This window comes from Ornithodoros turicata, unplaced genomic scaffold (genome assembly GCF_037126465.1).
Source record: "Ornithodoros turicata isolate Travis unplaced genomic scaffold, ASM3712646v1 Chromosome11, whole genome shotgun sequence".
Taxonomy (NCBI): domain Eukaryota; kingdom Metazoa; phylum Arthropoda; class Arachnida; order Ixodida; family Argasidae; genus Ornithodoros; species Ornithodoros turicata.
This window is the reverse complement of record NW_026999295.1, coordinates 1,362,938-1,385,074: the sequence shown is the minus strand read 5'-3', so window position 1 is coordinate 1,385,074 and position 22,137 is coordinate 1,362,938. Positions and strand designations below refer to the sequence as shown.

At 45.5% G+C, this 22,137-nt stretch overlaps 1 protein-coding gene and 1 non-coding gene across 10 annotated transcripts in view; one reads left to right on the top strand and one right to left on the bottom strand.

Annotated features, from left to right (window-relative positions):
* Nucleotides 1–22,137, top strand: part of LOC135371405 (piggyBac transposable element-derived protein 3-like) — a 140,239-nt gene that overhangs the window by 48,339 nt on the left and 69,763 nt on the right. Inside the window, exon 10 of one of the 9 annotated variants that reach the window (XM_064605466.1) lies at nt 11,269–15,551. The exons of the other annotated variants lie outside the window; for them this stretch is intronic. Within the exon in view, the coding sequence (XP_064461536.1) occupies nt 11,269–13,046 (1,778 nt within the window). The 3' untranslated portion in view covers nt 13,047–15,551. Of the gene's footprint in view, nt 1–11,268; nt 15,552–22,137 lie in introns of those variants that run through there. 9 annotated transcript variants of the gene reach the window in all.
* On the bottom strand, nt 16,711–16,783 carry Trnat-ggu (transfer RNA threonine (anticodon GGU)). Its single transcript has one exon. It is a non-coding gene; the product is annotated as a tRNA-Thr (tRNA).

The window sequence follows — 22,137 nt, the reverse complement described above, 5'->3', positions numbered from 1 at the left end:
ACTTGCATTCCGACAGCTTCCCACGCAGTCCCCGCGCCGAACGCGCTCGCAGGTGGCGCGCTGTGTCGAGAGTACGGAGAGTGTTCGGTTCGCGCTGGTTCGTAGCTAAAATTCTGGTCTTGACAACAGTGGAGAGGGGAACATTCCTCCTCCTCGTAGTTAAAGGGAAAGGGCTTTGATTGCACAGAGAGTTCATTAAATAGAGCTGACCAATCTAATGTATTTTGTTAAATCAAGTGCATAAATACATTGGCATCAATAGGGACCAGTGTTGCCAAACTTTCAGGAGCGTAATCCGCCAGAATCCGCTAAATATGCCGCGCACGCCGCTAAAATCCGCTGTTTGGCTATTTGGCGAGTTGACGCATACAAATGAATTCAAATGTTGCAAACTGTATATATGCAATGGACCAGACAAGGGGCAACCTGCTATTTCGCAGAGGTAAAAGTTGCACACGGTAACTCGTAACTGAAATGTTTCCGTCAGGACAGGTAAACTGGGTCACTGGATGTACTGTACGATGCTTATTATTAGAAAGCTTCCCCAAAAGCCTCCTCTTCCCAATCAGGAACAGCGGCACTTCTGATCTCGGATGACAACGACGGTATGGGCTCCTCAGAAGACGTGTAACTGGCTGTCGTTCCAATGTTTTTCATCACAGCAGGAGGAATATCGTAGTCAAAGCAGCTTTTTCCATGATGCCTCAGACCTGAACGAATTGTCAAAAGCGCTTCTACCATGTCAGGCTTCAGTTCGTTCCGTAGCTTGTTCTTAACTACATTCAGCTGGCTGAATGTCCGCTCCACCTCCGCATTGGAATATGGCAAGACCAGCATTGACAACGCAAAGTTTGCGAGCTCCTGATATGGTTTTTCGTTGCAAGCGTTCCTGTGAGACATCACTTCACACCAGAATCCGTGCGTTGACTCTGTGTGCTCCCAATTCCGCAGTGTGATGTTTCTCCTCTGGGTCTCGATCTTCTCAATTTCAGTTGCATCCACATTCAGAGACTCCAGGAGTGGTGCAAGCGGTTCCTTCAGCGCACTCAGGGATTTCTCGACAAACAGCGTTGATACCTTGCGTAACACTTCGATGTTACCAGGAAGATTGTTTGACTTGCTCTACGAGCGCGAGAACAAACTTGATACAGCGTGCTCTGATGTTGGACTCGTCTTGTAAGGACGTACCACATTCTTTCATTTCCGCCATCTGTTTCTCAAATAGGTAACCCAGATAGGGTCTAGGGTCCAAGTTCCCTTCCAGTGTCGAAGTAAGTGGGCACAGTTTGGCTGTTGGGAGAACCACCTTTTTGGCGAGGGAAGTAAGCAGAAGTGTTAGGTCATTCAGGAGCTTCGTTTCGTCTGCGTCATTTGCCTCAAACGCTTTGTTTACATTCTGGACTTCTCCGAAGATAGGTCGCAAAAACGAAAAGTACGCCATGTTCATATCATCCTTGTACATCGCGTATAACACCTCTGCAGCATAGCACTTCTCCGTGTGCCTCACGAGCTCAAAGTGCGTCGTCAGCTCCAGCCACTGGTTCATTATTCTGACCACGGCGCTTTCAATTGACATCCACCTCGTTGCACATGACTGTACAATCTTTAGTGGCTCTTTACCGTCATTTATAAGCGCGTACAATTCCTTGTAGGCGATCTGTCTCCCAGAAGACAGGGAGAACCAGTTGTACGTTTCGCTGATCAGGTACTCAAGGTTCCTAGGGAGCGTATCCGACGCCGCAGAAATCGATAGCAGTAGCGAGTGGCAGACACAGCGGATAAGAATAAGAGCGGGAACTTCCTCTTGAGCCTTTGGTACACTCCGCTGTTTATCCCAACCATCACACTTGCATTGTCTGTACCGAGTCCCTTCATCTTGCCCTTTGCGAGGTTGTATCTTCTCAGCAGGCAACCAGTATATGATCAAGCAGTATATCATGGATACAGCCAGGATCTTGGTCACACTAATGTCAGTGAACTCGTCTATGATCAAGCTATAGAACGACTCGCCAATATCTTGCGCAAAGGCCATATTTGAAGTGGGGGGAAAAGCACATTTTTCAGCACTGCCAAACATTTGGACCGGTGCATTTTGCAGTGCTTTGCTGCAGCACTGTCGGAAAACACTTGTAAATCCCATTTAAGTGGTCAGCCGGATGCACTGATGCCGGTAAGCACTGATGTGTGCTCTGCGATAAAAAGAGCTGTTCTGCCTTCTGCATCATGTGCTGGGTTCACTTTTTGGAAGGCAAATTTGACAGTCTGCTGACCTGACGATATGTGCCCCACCGCAGCCTTGTGTTTCGCACTGTTGCCATGCGCCTTCAAATCCTAATATTTAGAGCCTAAAGCGCATCCACAATACCTGCACTCAGCCGCCTCAGAACCGTCTGCCTGCGTTCTGCATCGTAGCCATGAGCTCAGCAGTGGGTCCTTGAGCCACTCATTGCGGAATTTTTGGGTATAAACGACTTTCGGCATTCCAGCGAAGTGAGGGCATACAGAGACAGCAACGCTTCGAACCGAAACTGCATCGAACGCGCGACAGCGGTCGAGACGCGAAGACATGGGTAACTCCCTCAAGATTGAGAGTCCGGACAACTCGCTCAATAAGAAAAGGCAAGTCGGTGTCCCGAAGGAACAGTCAAATTCGGATAGTCGTTTCATGGTCCCAGTATCGCAACGAAGCTTTTGAATATGACTTTATTTGCACGACAAAATGACCCTCTGACAAGCCTTCTCTGTGCTGACTTTCCGTACCGAAAGCAACGGCCTGCATGAATTCACGAGTGACATGATATTTATCGCCCTTTTCGCTCACTGGGTGTTGGATGTGCTTTGTACAGTTGAAATTATTGCGTAAAGTAGTATGCAGCACAGTTTTTGGTTTGTGTTTGCTGTTCCAGCGAGGGGCGCGAGCGAGACAATTATTCTTCGGCTAGAATCTGGCAGAATCCCGCTGACTCCGCTAGGATCCGTCAAATTTGGGGAGGGCACCGCCAGAATTCCCGCTAGCCGTCAAATCAAAAATTTGCCCCGTCATACGCGACTGAATCCGCCAGATCTAGCGGGAAATCCGTTAAATTGGCAACACTGATGGGGACGCGTACGAGCGGTGGAAATTCTTTGTTAAACGGAGGATTCCGTTACATCGACATTTGTTATGGCGAGGTTCAACTCCATCTCTAAGTGGTTCGATTATAGGAAAACTAGGACAAATAACCATGGAGGACATGTTTTTTAGTCAAAAGATCAGAATGATCCCAACAATATCCCAAAATCAGAGGCTTTAGGTTCCATGCCCAAGCAGAAGCAAGAGCAATGGAAAATCGTTCAACAGCCACATCCGTAAAAGAAAATGCTGAGAAATGGCGCTGGTAAATATGATGGAACGGCTTGCTGTAGTAAGCCGCGCTCAGGCGGGCAACGCGACAACTATCGCAGGTAGAATAGCGCTTCCTGGGTCCACTTTACAGGGAACTGTACTGACATCTGTATTCATATATCTGAGGGAAAACCCAGGGAAACCGCCCAGTAGGGGAACAAGAATGACATCACACCACATTATATGAGAATGAAGAATTCTTGCGCGATGACTTGTGTGCCTGAAGCTTGCAGTGCCCCTCAGAAAATCATAGCAAAAAACACATCCTAGGCGCAGCCTGTGCACAATGGAGTGCAAAGAGTACAATGGAGTTTGGGTGCTTGTACAAAGCACCTGTGGAGTTTTTGCATTGTCCCACAATCCGTAATGATTTGTGGGCCTTTTTACAGACAGTCGAAAAGGGCTTGAAGTTGACCATGAGATATACCCTGTCCCATTTCATCGCAGTTCCTTAGCTGCTTCACGGGACAAATGAGTCCCTCTTTTTTCTTTGCTTCATAAGGTTTCTCAGCGTTCGGGTATAAAATCGTTATAAAAACTTTCTCATGCCCAACAAAGGGTTAAATGGGGATAAAAGAGAATTTAAAATACTGGGAAAAAAAAGCAGAATGGCGTGGCAATCACATTTTTGTAAAACAAGTATTTTCAACAGTGGGCTTATTTGATGTTTGCCGAAAGAAAATGTAATTACTCTCATTAACAGCTGCTTTAGAGGAGCACTGTGTGGCAAGCACTGTGGTTCCGGAAGTATTGCAGGAGACTTCCAGTTCCTTCTTTAGGGTACATGAATGCCAGATGCTGCAGTCGTTTAGTCGTTCATTCCTTCCAACATCCACATACAGGAAGTTCAAATCGGCTTCAACAAGAGCGATCAAGACAATTCTGAAAGTGCCCTTCTAATCGTGGTACATTGCTCCTATTTCTAGTGGAGGCATAAATAACAACGTGTTTGCTATCCACGGCACACACACGCAGTGTGAAAACTGCCAGAGTGCATAAAATTTATTGGCAACTTCTCCCCATTCAGATGGCACACTAGGAGCCTGTAGGAGAAATCAACCAGAAAATGCTTTCTCAATACTGCATTCACAAAATTTAAATTGCCACAGTACAACACATGTTTAACAAAGCGTTGTGGGAACTTCTCTACCTTCAGTCCCTTAAAGGACGGGAGTACCAAACTCAGGGGGCGTCCCCGACCCGTTCACCCTCACGGAGGAAGTGCAAACGACATAGTAAAGAACAAGAGAATGGTTTATTTTATCATCTGGGCTTCGATGCAGACCTCAGGCTAATTCCGCTCTGTTCCGTGACCAGCTCCTCCCTGAAAGCGCTGAAAGACCTCCGGTGCTTTCTTCTCCCGTCTTTGAACCCATCAATCACGCCACCCCAGCGCCGTCAGTCTCGCACGTGTGTAGTCCCCCCTTCGATTGCGAGCGGATAATCTGATACAACACTGATAACTTCGGCATCTGTTGCTTGAGATGACGCCATGGCGGCCTTGATAACAACCTGCCGAGAATTCCGATAGCGTACAACAGTTCTGCTATCAAAATATACAAGAACGGGCTATTTCTTGTTGCAATCAACTAGTAAAAGACCGTGACAATCAAGACAACAACGCTTGCTATTGCTTGTGCCAGTGGAAGTACAGAAATATATTACCTTGACAAACTTGTTTTTTAAGACCTCATAAAGCACCAAGTAAACTTCTGCAACGATCTGTGGGATAGTGTTGTGAGCCTCTCTGAAAGTGTACTGAAGCGACATCATGCTGTCTCCTGTAATTCAGACACAGGATGGTGGCGTACGAGTATCGGATGAATAATGAATTACCTGTTGCCAGATAATGAAGCGTGACGGCCAAGTGCCCGTCCTCAAATTGATGTCTTGGTTTGCAATAAGTAGCCGCATTTTTCCGAGCAGGGCTTAAAGTGTTCCGGTGTCCATTGAAATCCACCAACGGTATCCCTCGGTGTCTTCGAGTGTGAGCTCCTGCGTCATGTTGTTCAAACAACTGTGGGCAACAGCAACTTTATTTTGAGATGGTGAATGGGGAATTTCATCGCCAGATGCGATACTCTACCCCGTTGCTGGTGCTGACGTGGGGAATGAAATAATGAGCCCCTTCACAATAACGATCCAAGACCAATTGTGCTATGGGCACTTTTCCACACTTGTCTGCGATCTCTGCAGATAGATGGCGCACCCTATTGTCAGGCAGCTGTTCGGGGGCTGTGGTAGGGGGGGTAGGGGAGAGAAAACAAGATTTAAGGAGCGAGACATGAAACAAGTGGTCTCTCCTTGGTGGGTGGTTCGGAGCAAACTGGGGTTGGAGCTGCGGAAGGAAGGCAAATAAATCTTTTTTCTTTATTTAAAGAGCCCCACATCGGCAACGCAACAGGTTAAAAACAATATTAAAATTGGTGGCCTATACGGGCCTCGTCATCAGAATTAGGTTCCCTGGCGTCCGCTTTCCACTTAAACACTGGGGCTTACCTATCCGGTAGGAGGCCCGGATGTTTGTTCATGCAACCTTGACCTGTCCCAAGCAGCACAATGTACTCAAAAGTCGAGTGCAATAGGGGTGGACGGTATGTGTCTTATCATTGTTCTTTAGTTTCACGAGTCTGTTCAAGGCCTTCCACCTACCCGTCCACCCCCATTGCACTCAACTTTCGGTACATTTTGCTGCTTGGGGTCTTGATGTACATCATAAAGAGCACGCCATCGCAATGCATCCTGGAAAAAGATTAAAAGGAAACAGAAACTGCAACCCGAGATAAGGGAAGTTCCGATGGCGTCACCTGATGCATTTCTTTTTGTTTTGTTTCCGCAAGTGAAAGCTCGTCTTCGGCGCATGAGGCGGCACTATGCTCCTTCACTCTCTCACATTGGGGGTGAAGGAAAGACACGTCTCCGAAGATGCACAATGAACAAAATAACTAATAAATAATAAAAATAAAAGAATGGTGTTCCTTCACAAATTTTTTAGGACAATCTATCGAACAGACTTTTGTTCTGAAAACGGCTATGATATCAGGTGACCGAAGGGAACAGATGTTCTCATTGGGACAACTTTGTAGCTTTTATAATTAAAAAGTTAATTAACGATTTTTAGGTAATTAGTCATTTGACGGTTGAGCAACAGATGGCCAAGAACGTCCGCCGGCCCAGAGATGATAGAAGTGAAAACAGGATGTCTATAGCCCTTATAGTTTCTTAATAAAAAAATCTAAAAAAAAAGAAGACGCCCTGTATAGGAAAATGCCCTGTCGAACAGCTGTCGCAGATAAAACGTTGAGGATATAGCATAAGGATGGAACCACGCACGGCAAGACTACTAGAGAGAGACAAGATCACGCGCAGTTGCTCACATGAAAAGAGTAGGAACTTGAAGGGAAGTCGACGACAGCGCCACCACACACTAAGCGGGGCCTTGAAGAGGGAACCCACCATCGTTATTTTAGTACACTTTAGTTAAACTGAAACTATGAAAACACTGAAGTCTGCTCAACCGGAATGATAATTTACATATATTCCAACTATTTGTGAGAAGACCATTCCACTGAATATCCAAAAATTGGAGCTTTTATACCTAGAACTAGAGCTATTCGACATGAATATATTGAATACTTCAAATATTTGCACAGCACTACAAAGAAGGCAGAAAAATACTAGGTTGCCATCGCCTTTTGCCTCCCTAATGTGGGCCAAGGTGACACTACTGTGAGCTCCGATGCCTTGCCAACAGACTCAGTGTACCCCATTCTTCCAAACTTAATACTATAACACTTAATATAAATAATCAAGTGCGAGAAAAATTATGGGGTTCGTGGTTCTAGTTCCAGTTATGGCCCGAAGCTGCACTTAATCTACTCAGGTTGATGGCTCAATACAATCCTTTAGTGTGTCCTCACAACTTCCTACTACTATTTAGCAGTGTTGTACCCGTTACCGAAATATGGTATCGCGATACCGATACTCGTTACTTGAGTAAAAAGTATCGAAATACCGATATCGATACTTCTTTTTTAAAGTAACGGAGTATCGCTACCGTTACTAAAAAACAGTAACGCGATACTTTGCGCGATACTTTTGTTTGAAATACGAAAATGATGCAACATGAAATATCGCTTACGTGAACAGTTTTGCAGTAAAAAACTGCATATTTCATAAGTAGCTTAGACACATTATGCTTGACTTTTAGCGATAGCTGGTTCTCGAAGACATCTTCTGCCATTCTTGCAGGCCGTGGTCTCTCCGGCTGCTGACAGAGGCCAGTGTGACAATTACGTTAGTGTGAGCCAACACATATCGTGGAGTGCAATGACCAAGGAATCCTATCCGAAGTTAACAATGCCACAGTATATGTGAGCGTGACTCATTGCGACAGGGCAGCTTAGCTGTGGAATCCAGAGCGCACTATCAAAGACTTGACCTCTGTTCGTTGACCTCAACTCTTTTGTTGAACACAGCGTGGTTATTTCCTCCAGTTTCAAGGAAAAACAGTAAACATGTGTTTCGTATAATTCCGGTTACGGAGCACGTATGCGTGTCCACAGGCTTCTTGTCGAGGGCTAGGAGGACCATTGACAATGAATAAGAGTGAGAAATATGGTCGGCGAAGAAAAGGTGGGGCACTAAAAAGTATCGGTATCGGTAACGATACAGAGATCGTGTTACCATAAATTTGTAACGGAAATACTTTTCCGATACTCATTTCAAAAAGTATCGCGATACGCACTCGGATACCGAAAATGTATCGATTACTGTAACGGCGTTACTTGTAACGGCGATACGTACAACACTGCTATTTAGTAATATATCAATACATGTAACAAGCAAGTACGTATTAAATTTTTACACATGGCTCTCACTGGCATCCGGATTTCTTCCTTCACACTTCACTGTACGGACAACATTTAATTGAATGACGTACTGAGCGCAACCCTTTTAATTCAAACTCAAAGGGAATTTTTTTATTCCTAAAGGGAATTTTATGTTGTGCCATTTGTTGGAGAACGCCACCTATGCTCCTTCTCAAACTTTGTTGAGATATGTGTGCTTTAGAGTTTTGCATGAACCATTCTTTAGTATTGCGGCATCACTTACGGGACTCATAGGTCTGTATTCCCAAACCACCCGCAAGTTTGCCCTCAGGGTGCCCATAGCCCAGGGTCCCTTGAGGGCGAACATCCCCCCAAGAGAGCATGCGTTTCTTAAATGTAAGCCCCCGCATCCTCAGCGAAGAGGTGGGTGTCGGGAGGCTGGAAGGGGATTCGGCCCGATTCCTCGTAGAATGGGGCAGAAGGACATGTGCAGGACCTCGCTTCATTTCAGCTTCCGACTGCTGTAGTCTGCTGCTTTGATATCTCCTGTTCTGCTTGCGTTTGGCTTGCGAACTTCATGTCAATATTGTGTTCCGATGTTACATATAGAACTGTTGGGTACTGCGGATATGATTTGTACCCATCTCAACGTCGTCTCTATGTGTGTCTCTGTTATACTAAAACGGCAAGATTGTAACAATCACTGGAAAGGCGGACAAGGGAAGCCACAATTGTCCATGCCCCTTCCGACGTCCAGTATTCGGTAGTGTTCATGCACAGAAAATTTCAATAAACAGTATCTTTCTTTGAATTCACATTTGTCGTACCGCTGAAGGTGGTTTTCCCAGTCCCGAATTCGTCGCACCGTCAGTACGACAATAACATCGTGAGGGTAATGCTTGAATTACTCGAGGCGATCTATGCATGAAATCGTACATGTCCTCCATGTTTGTTTTGAGGCGAGCGTCCATCAGGAGCGTACAGGGAGCTCGTGAGCTCAATTGACTGACGTGCGCGCTTTGGGAAATGAAATTCTCCTCCCTCAGGGCTTGCGGTTACATAGGGAGCCCTCAGGGTTGGTTGGGAATGCGGCCCATAGTCTCTCAAGTTTTAATTCGCTGGCCAAGCTCTCCAGTGTGTGCAGAAATCGGTGAGTTGGTAATTCGAAAACAATGTACAGTCACCAACCAACAATTCGAACTGTCCAATTTTTTTTTTTTTTTTTGACAAAACTGTTGACACCATCAAACACCCCATAGAGCCAATGTGTCTCCCCATCCAATAATTCTGACCGTTCTTGAGAAGACCTGCTTGATTATTTGCAGGGCTGGCGAGCGAGGGAGGTCAGCTGGGGATGGAGCCCCAGGGCGTGGGTCTCTTCAGGGCAGACATGTGTTTGATTCAGACACATGCAATCATATAAATAAGAAATACTTTGGCTATATGTTACCGAAACGTGAGGAGGGTGCAAGGGCGGGACCCATCCCCAGGGCTCTTGGTTTCTCTCACCGGCCTTGATTATTTGTACTCGTGTCGCTTCAAACCTGCATTTTTGGGGTTTACTGGCTCCCAAGAGCCATAAGTACAGTAGAATAATGTGCCTCCGGGCCTGATATTTCACACCAAGTTACAAAATAACCGCTCCCGACATGACGCATGTGCTGAAGCAACACCACCTCGATACAGAAGGCCTGCTCATTGCCTCCTCTCCCTCCTTCGATATGTGGACATATAGTCAGAATTCGTCCGCTACCACGATTCGCCATTCTGTGAATTCAAGAACTCGCAAATGGTTGCAAATTCAAACTTGTAGGCTAAAAGTGCAACATGCTTTCCAGAAAATCAGTCTTGAAAAAAATATGGGACCATTTTGCGCTTTATTTTGTTTTCCTGTGTAGCCTACGAGGGGATGTTCACTTGTCGCAAACGACAGCGGCTGGCGGTGGTTCGTCTCCATGGCTACGACCGCTGAAAGCATGTTCATGATTGGCTGTGCTTGTTGAAAACACGATCACGATTGGCTGACTCTTCGTTGTTACGTCACGTCGAGGTGTAAGCAGGCTTTCTCTATCTAGGTGGTGTTGGCTGAAGCACAGCGTGCGGGAGGGTGGAGCTTATTTGCTCATTACCCAAACCTGACGCTGCACCAAATCATAAGACACGCTCCAAGAGCTAATCTTTCAACACATTTATCTTCAACTACGAGTATCTGAAATACTGAAATGTTGACCTCAACTTCAGGTGATCATTTCAATGATGTTGCTTTAATATACGTGTTTAGTAGAGGCAAAGGCGCAAATTCATTGACATTCGACATTGTTGTTTTTACATATCAGCGACGATTGTATCAATGTTGTCTTCGGCACCTACTAAATAAAACGATGCTAGTGACGAAGATGTCATTGATGCGCACCTGTTCACAGCGGCAATCCTTGCTGCTGCGAACACGTACAAGAACGGTACCCTACATTTGCGGAAATTCACCACGATACGTTTGGACTATCCGATAATTCTGACTGATTTCGTAGCTGCCAGAAGTCCGAAAAATCGGTCCCATTTAAGACTGTAATATACACTAGCTGAAATTCGCCACAATACATTTGGACTGTGATAATTCGGGCTGATTTTGTAGCTGCTGGAAGTCTGGAAAATCGGTCGGTGACTCTAATTCGAGCCTTCTGGTTTAAGGTTAAACTTGCCTTTAGTCCCAGACTGGCATCGTCGTCACTTGCATTAAAATCCGATAGGCCCTCAAAACTAACTTGTCATAGTGCCAACTCAACCACCAATATCAGCGGTGGAGAATGCTAAGCACAGCACACGTTTCCCACATCATTCCACACTGTGCTCATGTAAGATGTGAGAAGCTGCTTTATCTTCTAAAATGTGTAGTTTTCTGTGTTGGTCTTTTATGACACAACATGCAGTCAAGTGAAAAACTACCTACATTGTGGTTGGTTATATATCATACTTTCTGGCACAAACAGACTCTTTAGCTGAGTAGGTGCTTCTCTTCTCTTTCTTATCATGTTTTGGCATTTTGTCTTGCAGTAATAAACACTCAAACATTCTGTGGAAGAGCAAGAGCACCCACAAAATATATACCTGGGGATGGTGCAGACAGCACAGATAATGACCTGTCAGACGATGCAGATGAAACAGAAAATCCACACACATGGGATACAAATCACAGCAGTCCTGTATCATTGTCTGACACAGAGAGTGAAGACAACCCATTTCCAGCATTGTCAAACCTTAAGAAGAAAAAGAAGCCTGCCCAATCGAAGTGGGTTAAAAGAGCACTGCAAGTGGACCCTGACAGCATAAAATTTTGCGGAGATCTCAAGCTCCCTGCTGAAATACTAGAGCTTCAAACCCCTTTGGAGTTCTTCAAGTTTTTCATGACCAATGAGATAATATGCCATGTGACTAGAGAATCAAATTTATACTCTGTACAGAATCGCCCAAACAAGCCAACCATGATATCTGAAGATGAGGTAGAGCAGTTCTTTGGCACTGCCCTGTTCATGTCTGTAGTGCAGTTGCCATCGAGAAGGCTGTACTGGAGCACAAGTTTACGGCAGCCTAGCATAGCGGAGGCACTCTCCTGCAACCGATGGGAGGAGATAAAACGTTTCCTCCATTTCAACAACAATTCGACTTTTGTGGCAAGTGGCTTACCCGGACATGACAAGCTGCACAAAATACGACCACTCTTGACAATGCTCAATGACAGGTTGCACCTTGTGCCGAAAGAGGAACACCTAGCAGTTGGTGAACAGATAATCCCAGCAAGAACACGATCCACCCTAAAGCAATACAATCCGAAGAAACCTTGCAAGTGGGGCTATAAGGCATTTGTGCTCTGTGGAGTATCTGGATTTTGTTACGAAATAGAGATTTTTGCTGGTGCACAAACCAATGCAGTTCCCTCCGGATTCCCTAACCTTGGACTGAGCAGCAATGTTGTAACGCGCTTGTGCAGAACGGTGCCCAATCATAGGAACTACAAATTGTTTTTTAACAATTGCTTCAACAGCTTACCCCTTCAAATTTACCTAACAAAGGCTGGTCTGCCTCCCTTGGGAACTGTGGCGATAGATCGTGTTCCTGGATGCACAATGCCAAAGCAGTCGGACATGAAAAAGTTTGGCCGAGGAGCCATGACAGAAAAAACGACTGTGGTTGACGGTGTAGAAGTCTCTGTCGTAACCTGGTATGACAACAGAGTCGTCAGAACAATGTCTACGTACATCGGAGCCAAACCCGTCTGTGAGGCTGAGAGGTACGACAGAAAAGGGAAACAAAAGTTGAAGATTCCCTGTCCGCAGTCAGTGAAAATCTATAATATGTACATGGGAGGCTTGGACCTGCTGGACTCAACCCTGGGATACTGCCGGATAAATATTAAGTCGAAGAAGTGGTATCACAAGATCGCCTTTCACATCTTGGACCTGGCTGCCGTCAATGCGTGGTTGCTGTATAGACGAGCCACAGGGCACCAAATGGCACTCATCGATTTCAAGCTCAGTGTTGCTGAAGGGCTTTGCAAAGTGGGAAAAAGAATGCAAAAAAGAAAGCGCGGCTGTCCCAGCAATGAGGTGGAAAGCCAGCTAGAAGAAAAGAAGAGGAGGGGACGGGCAGCTCCTGTCCCACAACAGGATGTGCGCCTTGATGGTGTGTGCCACTTTCCAGTTTTCCTGAACAAGAGGCAACGCTGCAAGCATCCCCAGTGCACAGGAAAGTCATTAGTTTTGTGTGAAAAGTGTCAAGTAGCACTTTGTTTGAACAAAGAACGCAACTGCTTTGTGCAGTTCCACTACCGCTGAGCCTTGCTTTCACCCTTGAATGATGTGTCACAGGCAGCCAAGGTATGCCTCTGAAACAGTGTGAGTGCTTCAACTTCCCTACAACCACCAGCTTCAACTTTTCACTACAGTTCATGTTTGCACCTACAAGCACAGCAATCTGCACTTTGCTTCGTTTCGCACCTGTTCATGTTTTGCCTTTCTAAGCGTCAGTCTTATTTGGGAGTGCCTTGTAAAACAATCCAATTTCATCATTGTTGAAATTGGCTCGTGGCTTGTAGGTTTGCAGAATTTCTTGAAGTCGACTATGTTGCCAGTTTGTGCAAAGGTCTGTCTTTTTTTTATTGGGTGTTAGCGCCGCGAAGCAACTGTGGCTATGAGCGACGTACAGATGTGGACAGACGGAGAGAGGATAGCAGGAAGGAGCGGGGGACAGCGGGGTTAGTATGCGTCCTGGACCGACTTCAGGTGGAACTGTGCCGACATTCGTCTGGAAAGTCTTCGGAAAACCCAGGGAAAACCTCAGACAGCACAGCCGGCTGTAGGATTCGAACCCACCAGCTCCCAGTCTTCAGCACGACCTTGGTTACCACCAACGTGTGGACGCCTTAGCCCACTCGGCCATGCCGCTGGTGCAAAGATCTCTGCTGACAGCAGCCTCTCTGGAAATTGTTTTGAAAACAAGGCCATGCTGGTTTTTGAAGCGGCTCAGCCAACTGTCACTCGCACGAAAGTTGTCTTGTGTTCCATCTGCAATGTCCTGGTCATCTCCTCCAAAATGGATCCACTGACTGGAAAGGTGTGTTTGCAGGCACACTTAAACCACAGAAAATGCACTTTCTCCATCTCTTCATGTAGCACTGAGTGCATGCGCGTTCGGTTGCCAGCAAAATTCCCAGCGTTGACTGCTCCCTGTATCTTCTCCATTTCTTTCAGGATTCTTCAGTGTGTCGATATGAGGATGCTGGACTTCTTCGCTACTTCTGTTTTTGTCATCCCTCCCCGATTATGAGTCTCAATAATTGTCAACTTTGTTGAAAACGAAAGCGCTTGTTGACACTGCTTCTTAACAGACTCCATGACACACGTTAAAAAGTAGGCTTATGATGCTAGTCGAACTGAACTGAATGAGGCAATGTAACACTACGATGGCCTTGGTATGACTGATTGATAGATTGATTGCACTCGCTTCGACTGTTCTGTCACTGCTGTGAGACCAGCAGCGGCTGTTTCCGACGTTTGTTGGTGTGAACGTTTTCAGCCTGCCCATTTAACCTCAAACAGGTTGTTCCAATTTCCCGAAGATTTTTATCATTGCACATATCCAAGCAAAGTTGCCCTTTTTGTTTCATTTATTCATGATTTCATGAATATTGTTTTTGTGGTAACATAGGTTCATCTACAAAAGCTACATCAGCATGCGGGAAATACCTATAGGGGGATGATTTTTTTAACAGCGTTTTCTGTGGTACATATTGCATGGCATACTTCAAGAGTGCACTGAACTTCATTACAGTGGCAGGAACACCCGTGGCCCGAATCTCGCCTTCTTCGTGTCATGCCTGTCATTGGTCGTCACGTGAAGAAGGCGTGACGACCAATGACAGGCGAGACAAAAAGTAATCGAAGTCGACTACTTTGATGAGAATAGGGCCCTATCTAAGGTTTTTACAACACTTCGTTTGGTCCACCACTACATGGTTGAGGTATACTAAGTCATTCACATGAATTATACCATGTTCATTACTCATATTCATCTCGTTATGCCCTTTACCATGTGTACTTTGTGGTCCTGGTTGGAATTGTGATCACACTGTCCCAGCCTTTTCCTGATTTGTGGGAGGTTTTCATTCTACACTGTTTACAGCTTGAGCTTGGACGCAGAGTTAGAAAGTACATATGGGATATCACGGTGGGGGGTTCACAAAAAATTTATGGTGCCGTCTGGTGTAATAATGAGTTTTCTTTTCTGTCCTGTGATCTTCGACATTAGGAGTCATCGGTGACATTTGTGAACTGATCACTACTGTGGCGCAGTTTCCATATATTCTCTCATGTGATACCTGTACCTCATTAGGGTGGGTTCACACGAGGGACGCATCCCCGGGATAGGTCTGCGGATGGTGTAAACGTCACAGCCTACGTCATCAAAACGTGCCTCTTCTCCGGTCCGCGTGGGACCGAAATCCTGTCGCGTACCATTCGCCTCCGCCCCACAAATGGTCCCCGTGTTGGCGGGGGACTTGAGGACGGACCAGCGTTTTTCTTATTTGTTTCGTCTTCTTTCGCCCTGCTGTGACCACTGGAGCAGAGGCGATAAAAAGAATCACATCGTAAAAAACGGGAACTTGGTGTGTAGGGGCAATTAGGAAGCAAGGAAAAACAGGGAAAACGATTGTTCCGCTGGGTGGACAAGTGGAGCTGCGAAAATATTATACACACTCGGGACTGCACGTCAGTCAACATTTTCTGCATGCATTTCTGGCTTTGTTCTGTAAATAAAGTGCAGTGTGTGTTCAAACTTGAGAGCTGGAGTTTGTCATTTTCCTCCTCTCGAGAGAAAGCCCAAGTTGCGACACCACAGAACACATTCCAGTTCGACAGAATGGATGTTTAATCATTTCTGCAAAACTGAAGCCCTGCTCTCCTACACTATGGCGAAATCGACTGCAAAACCTGTGTTGTATAGTGATGATAGCGTTTTATTTGGAGGAATTTCCTGCATTGTGGAATATTGTGGATGGATGAAATGTACCACAACGCGCAAACGAAGGAGAAGCTATGGGAGCGAATCATGGATGAGATCAAAGTGAGATACCTCACTCTTGGACCCTTCTGTGCTGGTAAGTAAACAAGACTTTAGTCTCAAATATGGACCATGAACCACAGTACGAGGAATTTGAATTGATCATCTGAGCCTTGTTGTAAAGAAGCAAAGCACAGCTAGCTGCATATGTGAAGTCTAACATCCCAGAGCCTGTGCAATTGTGTACTATACTTTTTGCGGATCTAAAGTTACTTTCCGTGTAGTCACACTTCGAGAAATGTGTATTGCCTTCATTTAAAAGTTTGCTTGGCAGGTAAATGATGACTATGTGAACCTGATTAGGGACGCGAGTGCCATATTTCGAACTCCTTTTCTTCACTACAGATGAACTGAAGAAGAACGTACAGGAGAGAGAAGGCAACAAAAAGTGGACAAGGCGCTGAAGAAGTTACTAAACACTACGTGGGAACATGGAAATTTTTCAGCGCCATGTCATTCCTCACTGCAGGCTGCAGCACAACACCGAGAGACATCAGTGACACGATGAAAGTCACGGAAAAGGTTAGCCAGCTGTAGGGATCGAACCCACATCTTCTGGATTACCGGTCCAGGGCTCTACCAAGTGAGCTAAGCTAACACGCCTCTCCAGCGACTTTCGGGGTGCGTCATCTGAAGGGACGACAAACCAGCCACTCACTCTCATTCACCCTCCTTTCACTCTTACATTTTTTGCTCACTCATACACACATTCATACGACGGAAATCGACGCAAGCGGCACCTGTTGAACAAGAGAGAAACTGATGTTCTGAGGCTGGAACAACATAGAAGGGACAGATACAAACAAAGCCACCACCACCTAAACGCCAAGCCAACACCTAAGAAATCAACGATGAAAGATGAAAGTCACTGAAAAGGTTAGTCAGCTGTAGGGATCGAACCCACATCTTCTGGATTACCGGTCCAGGGCTCTACCAATTGAGCTAAGCTAACACGCCTCTCCAGCGACTTTCGGGGTGCATCATCTGAAGTCTTAGGCAATTTGAGGCTTTGTTTGTATCTGTGCCTTCTATGTTGTTCCAGCCTCAGAACATCAGTTTCTCTCTTGATCAGTGACACGTTTGACGATGCACTAACACAGGTAATTTGTAGTATGTCCATATTGTTACGTAGGAAGGTCCGAGCCCATCGTTCTAACGGAAGCAATGCTCGAGCAACAAAACTGAGTCACATTGGAATACATGCAGGAATTTTGGAAACTGCAGCTGTTTGAAATTCTAGTTAGGATTCTAAAATTTGTATGTCAGCCTGCTGTGTACAAAGATAATCAGCCTTACGAAATTATATTGCTTTACAGATATTAAAAGCTTTGCGCTCAAACTACGAGCCGTCAAAAAAGAGGCGGAGCAAAGGGCTCAGTTCCTCGGATTTTAGGCAAATTTATTTAGGCAATTGCCATTGCATTACGATTGGGATTATGTGCTATACTGAGTAAAATGACCACGAGGAACCCATTTCTGCAAAAAAAAACAAAAAAAAAAAACGTTAGGTCGCCTTGGGAAATTTCGGAGTTCAATTCAAGAAATTAACTTTCTGTCTATTGAAATGAAATAAAAATGTTACCAATATGTGGCAAAAGTTATTGGCAGAACAAAATCCCTTGACCGAATGTCTCTCCAGGGCCTACGTTTTTTACTATGAATTTCTATCATGGTTGGTGGCCCACCCTGTATATATAGGTAAAAGAGGTTGATATATCAGACGGCTGCGAAATTGAATAAAAGTGAAATAATAAGACGTGGATGACAGATTACAGGAAAGCTAACAAAAACTGGTTTATTTAGTGGGTAATCTAACACAAAGATTATAATATGCTAACGTTTAAAAGAACATGACGAATATGAAGCATTTAAAAGAACAGTCGACGTTTCGACAGTAGCGCTGTCTTCGTCAGGACAAAAATGACTTTGTCCTGACGAAGACAGTACTAATGCCGAAACGTTGACCGTTCGTTTAAACGTTTTGTATCATATTATAATCTTTGTGTTAGGTTACCCACTAAATAAACTAGTTTTTGTTAACATTCCTGTAATCTGTTTTCCACATCTTAAAGGAGCATGGAAATCATTTGGAACATATATTTTTCACCGCTTGATATGAACTTACTACGTTCATAAACTGTCACGCAAAATATTTCCTTCGAAAAGCGCGAATTTCCTGAGAAAATTTGTTTGCAAGAATGCGCTCCGCTGCGACAGTCTCCCCCAAGCCGAGTCTGGCGTGTGGTGACGTCAGCTGGTCGAACACTTCATTAACTGCCAGAAGCGTCCGCCCCCCGCCAGAATCGTCTGCTAGCTTCGGAATCGTGGCGACTTACCGACTGAGACGCTGTTGATATTTATTTGCGTTTGACATTCACTTGCGTTCTTACATGATTTGTCTCGTACGTTTTGCATAAAACAAGACTGCGGGCAGTATAAAAGGTGTGGCTAGGCATCTGTGTTGCCGTGACGGTTCGGGTTGAGGTGGATCGTACGCGGTTGTGGTTCCCATTCAGCTTGTGCTGAAGTGTCGTTACTTAGTGAACATTATTGTGCCTGTGTGTGCAGCATATATATGATACGACTAAATACATTCCTGTCAGTTGGAGATTTATTCCATGTGCCACTGTTCGCTTATTTGGCCATGTGTTTTGGGGGTTCCCACAGATCGCGAACAGACGAGCTCCACTACTTTACTTTGGTATCTATGTTGTTGTGCTTGTGGAGATGTTGCCCTCCTGGTATCAGTAAGATATGATAAGCGCAATGTCACACAGTTATGCATTCATCGGTCTGCTCTTTCGCCTCGGAGATGCCAGTGTCCATGCGGTTCAGAGCCCATACTGTTGACCACAACACGGAGAAGTCATGACGGTCGACGACCTCTTCAAATGAAAACACCGGTCATTGCGCCGCGTCTTCATGACTATATATTTGTAACCAAGAAGAGGCACTATATTTCAACACTTAGCAGCATCACTTACGAGTCTCCGGGACGTTCGTGTTTCGAAATCAAAGCTGGCGGAGCTTGGGCTCCAACTCCACGAAAAGTTTTCTCAAGAAGAGGAGACGTGTCGCCTGTAGAGCGTTCAGTTCATCACCTGTCTTTCCCACGACGTCCGATCAACGACGCCGCTTTCTGCTCGGTCGGCTCCCGGCGGCGCGACGCCGGAGAAATCGCAAAAAAGAAAGAAAAGACGGCGCGGCCACATGATGTCAGCGGCTGGCAGCCGAGAGAAGGGTCATTTCTGCCGCGAGATTCAAAGCTTCATCGCGCGCCAGGATTGCGCGCTACGCTCAAACTTTTTGTGCGAATGTGTTTCACAGGGCTCAGAATCTTAATTTCTACTTCTCCCGTCATATTTTATTCCGATCATTTGCATGCTCCTTTAATGTTTTGCTTTTATATACGAGGGGTGTTCAAGTCAAACCGGGACTTTTCATTTTTCGCAAAAGTAAAATGAACTTACAGGCGAGAAATTAGTGTTATATTTCAACGTAATCTCCAGCTGCACTGATGCACTTGGTCCCAGCGTTTCACGAGGGCTTGGATGCCAGCAGCGTACAAATCCTTACCGGCGCGTATCAGCCATGATCGGACCACATTCTTGACCTCGTTGTCGCAGCTGAAGTGGCGGGCCCCAAGGAACGCCTTCAGTGGCCGAAGAGGTGGATATTGCTGGGGGCAAGGTCTGGACTGTAAGTGGGATGTGGCAGCAACTCCCAGCCAAGTTCCCGTAAGGTGCGTGTCGTGAGATGCGCGGTATGCGGGCATGCATTGTCCTGTAGGAGGAGGACTGCTTTGGTGATGAGGCCCGACCGCTTTTTCTTCAGCGCCTTGTGCACATCCCTGAGAACCTGGCAGTAATATGCACTATAGATGGTGGTACCACTGGGCAGAAAATCAACATGAACAACGCCAGCCTTGTCCCAGAAAACCGTGGCCATGACCTTGCCTGCAGACGGGGTGCTTTGGAACTTCTTGGCAGCTGGCGAGCCCGGATGCTTCCACTGTTTTGATGTGCGTTTAGACTCAGGAGTGAGATGGCGCACCCACGTTTCATCGCACGTGATGATCCGATCAAGGAACGGCTGTCCTTAAGTGTCAAAACGGCACCTTAGCTCTTATGAGATTTCCAGTCTTCTCTGCCGGTCAAACACGGAGAGCTGCCTCGACCCCAAACGGGCACTAACTTTCCGAAACTGGAGGTGTTCATGAATGATAGTGTTCAACGTTCCCACAGAAAGGTCCATCTTTCGAGCCAGTTTGAGACATGTTGTCAGTCGGTCCTTGAGGATCAGGCGCTCCACAAGTTGGATGTTCTCAGGAACTCTGACACTGGGCTCTGAGCCGCCCCGGCCGGGATCGTCCTGCACTGATGTACGGCTGTCTCGGAACCGTTTGCACCACTCAAATGCTTTGCTGCGGCTAAGTGTATCGTGGCCATACTGAGCCTGAAGTCTTCTGTGAATTTCAGATGACTTTACGCCTTCATTCACGAGAAACTTCATGACAGTTTGCTGTTCGATTTGCGCGCTCACCTCGTTGTCGACCTTCTTGTCCAGCACGTCTCTTCTGTTTTGCACAAACATGGGACCACTACGTGGTGAACGCGGAGGCCTGTCGCGTGTGAAAATGACGAAAAAGAAGTAGCGCGAGCCATTTGTACACTCAAGAGACAGAAAGGCCCGGTTTGACTTGAACACCCCTCGTATATACAGTGGGCTTCAACTAAATGAAACTCGGTTAAACGGAAATTACAGAGAAACGGAACAATAGGGTCACCTTTGGCTGGTTTCCTATATATGCAGTGATAAAAATCTTCGGATAATTGAAACAACATGTTTTGTGCACTTTGTGTAAACAGAACCAAGTGGAGGTACCAAGATGCTGGTGAACCTGGAAGACTACCATTCACGTCTCACAACACGGGGGGGGGGGGGGGGAAGTCATAGCCAGTGCAATCCAAACCATCTGTCACATGTACAATGTAAGGCTTAGCTCGTGTCCGCATGTGTCTTGACGAAGTCTATCAAGAAACAGTCACATAAAGCACTTTCGCTTGCATCAACGTTGCGGATAATTTGGGGACATGATCATTAGAGAAAGTCAAAAACAGAAACCGTGCAATTTGATATGCCAAAGTAAACGCTGTCGGCATGGCAGGCCGCATACTGAATGAGGATGTGGACGATGCCATATAATACTGACAGGTAATACTATCAGAAACCTGGACGTGGGAAGAGGATGTGCGGTTTGCCCTGGAGAACAGAAAGATGTTCTTCGTTGTAGACGATTGAGGGGTGCGTGAAATTTTTCCAAGCTTCAGGCATGCATGCATATTTCGTAAAAAAGCAGTCGTGAAATCCAAAGAGAACAGTCTTTAACTTTGTTTTGTTTCTTGCTACCCAAAGTGCAACCCACAGTGCTACCTACAGTTGCTACCCGCCATACCCACAATAGTGGAGACAGATTATCTTGATGTTAAAGATTGTCACCCCTGTACCACATCAAACATCATCAGCATCACCGTTCGTGAGCGGGGTCTTGTTCATTTTTGTTCATCATTGTATAGTCATAGGTGTTCATTAAACGTTGTCCATCGTCGTTACACCGATCCCTTCTTGCACAGTTGAAATAAAGTTGCATTTCACGAAATCTGTGTACTTTGCTTAAATGAAACTTCTGATCAATGGAACAATATTGCCATGCCCTTGGAGTTTCATTTAAGAAGAGTCCAGTGTATGTGTGTGTGTATATATATATATAGGGCAAATAGGTCAATATATCAGACGGCTACGAAGTTGAATAAAAGTGAAATAATAAGACGTGGACTACAGATTACAAGAACGTTAAGAAAAACTAATTTATTTAATGGGTAATTTAACACATAGATTAAAAAAAGAATGGTCGACGCTTCGACAGTGGTGCTGTCTTCGTTAGGACTTCGTCTGACGAAGGCAGTGCCACTGTCGAAACGTATATATCTATATCGTATATAACGTATATATATATATATATATATATATATATATATAGGTATTCAATAAAGATCAGAAGTGGAGACGGTGCTTCTACAGGATAAGGAATAAAAGGGGGACTTTATTAAAAACTAAGATGGGGGATTCGACGTTTCGACAGCAGCGCTGTCTTCAACAGGAATGGGATACTATGGTGACGCAAGACAATTGCAAAGAATGAGAGGGGAATATGTACAAGGAGAGAGGGCAGCACACGTGCTTTGTCAAACAAAGGTAAAGGGGTACAATGAATCATAGGCAGTCAAGTTCTTCGCCGGAGGGCAA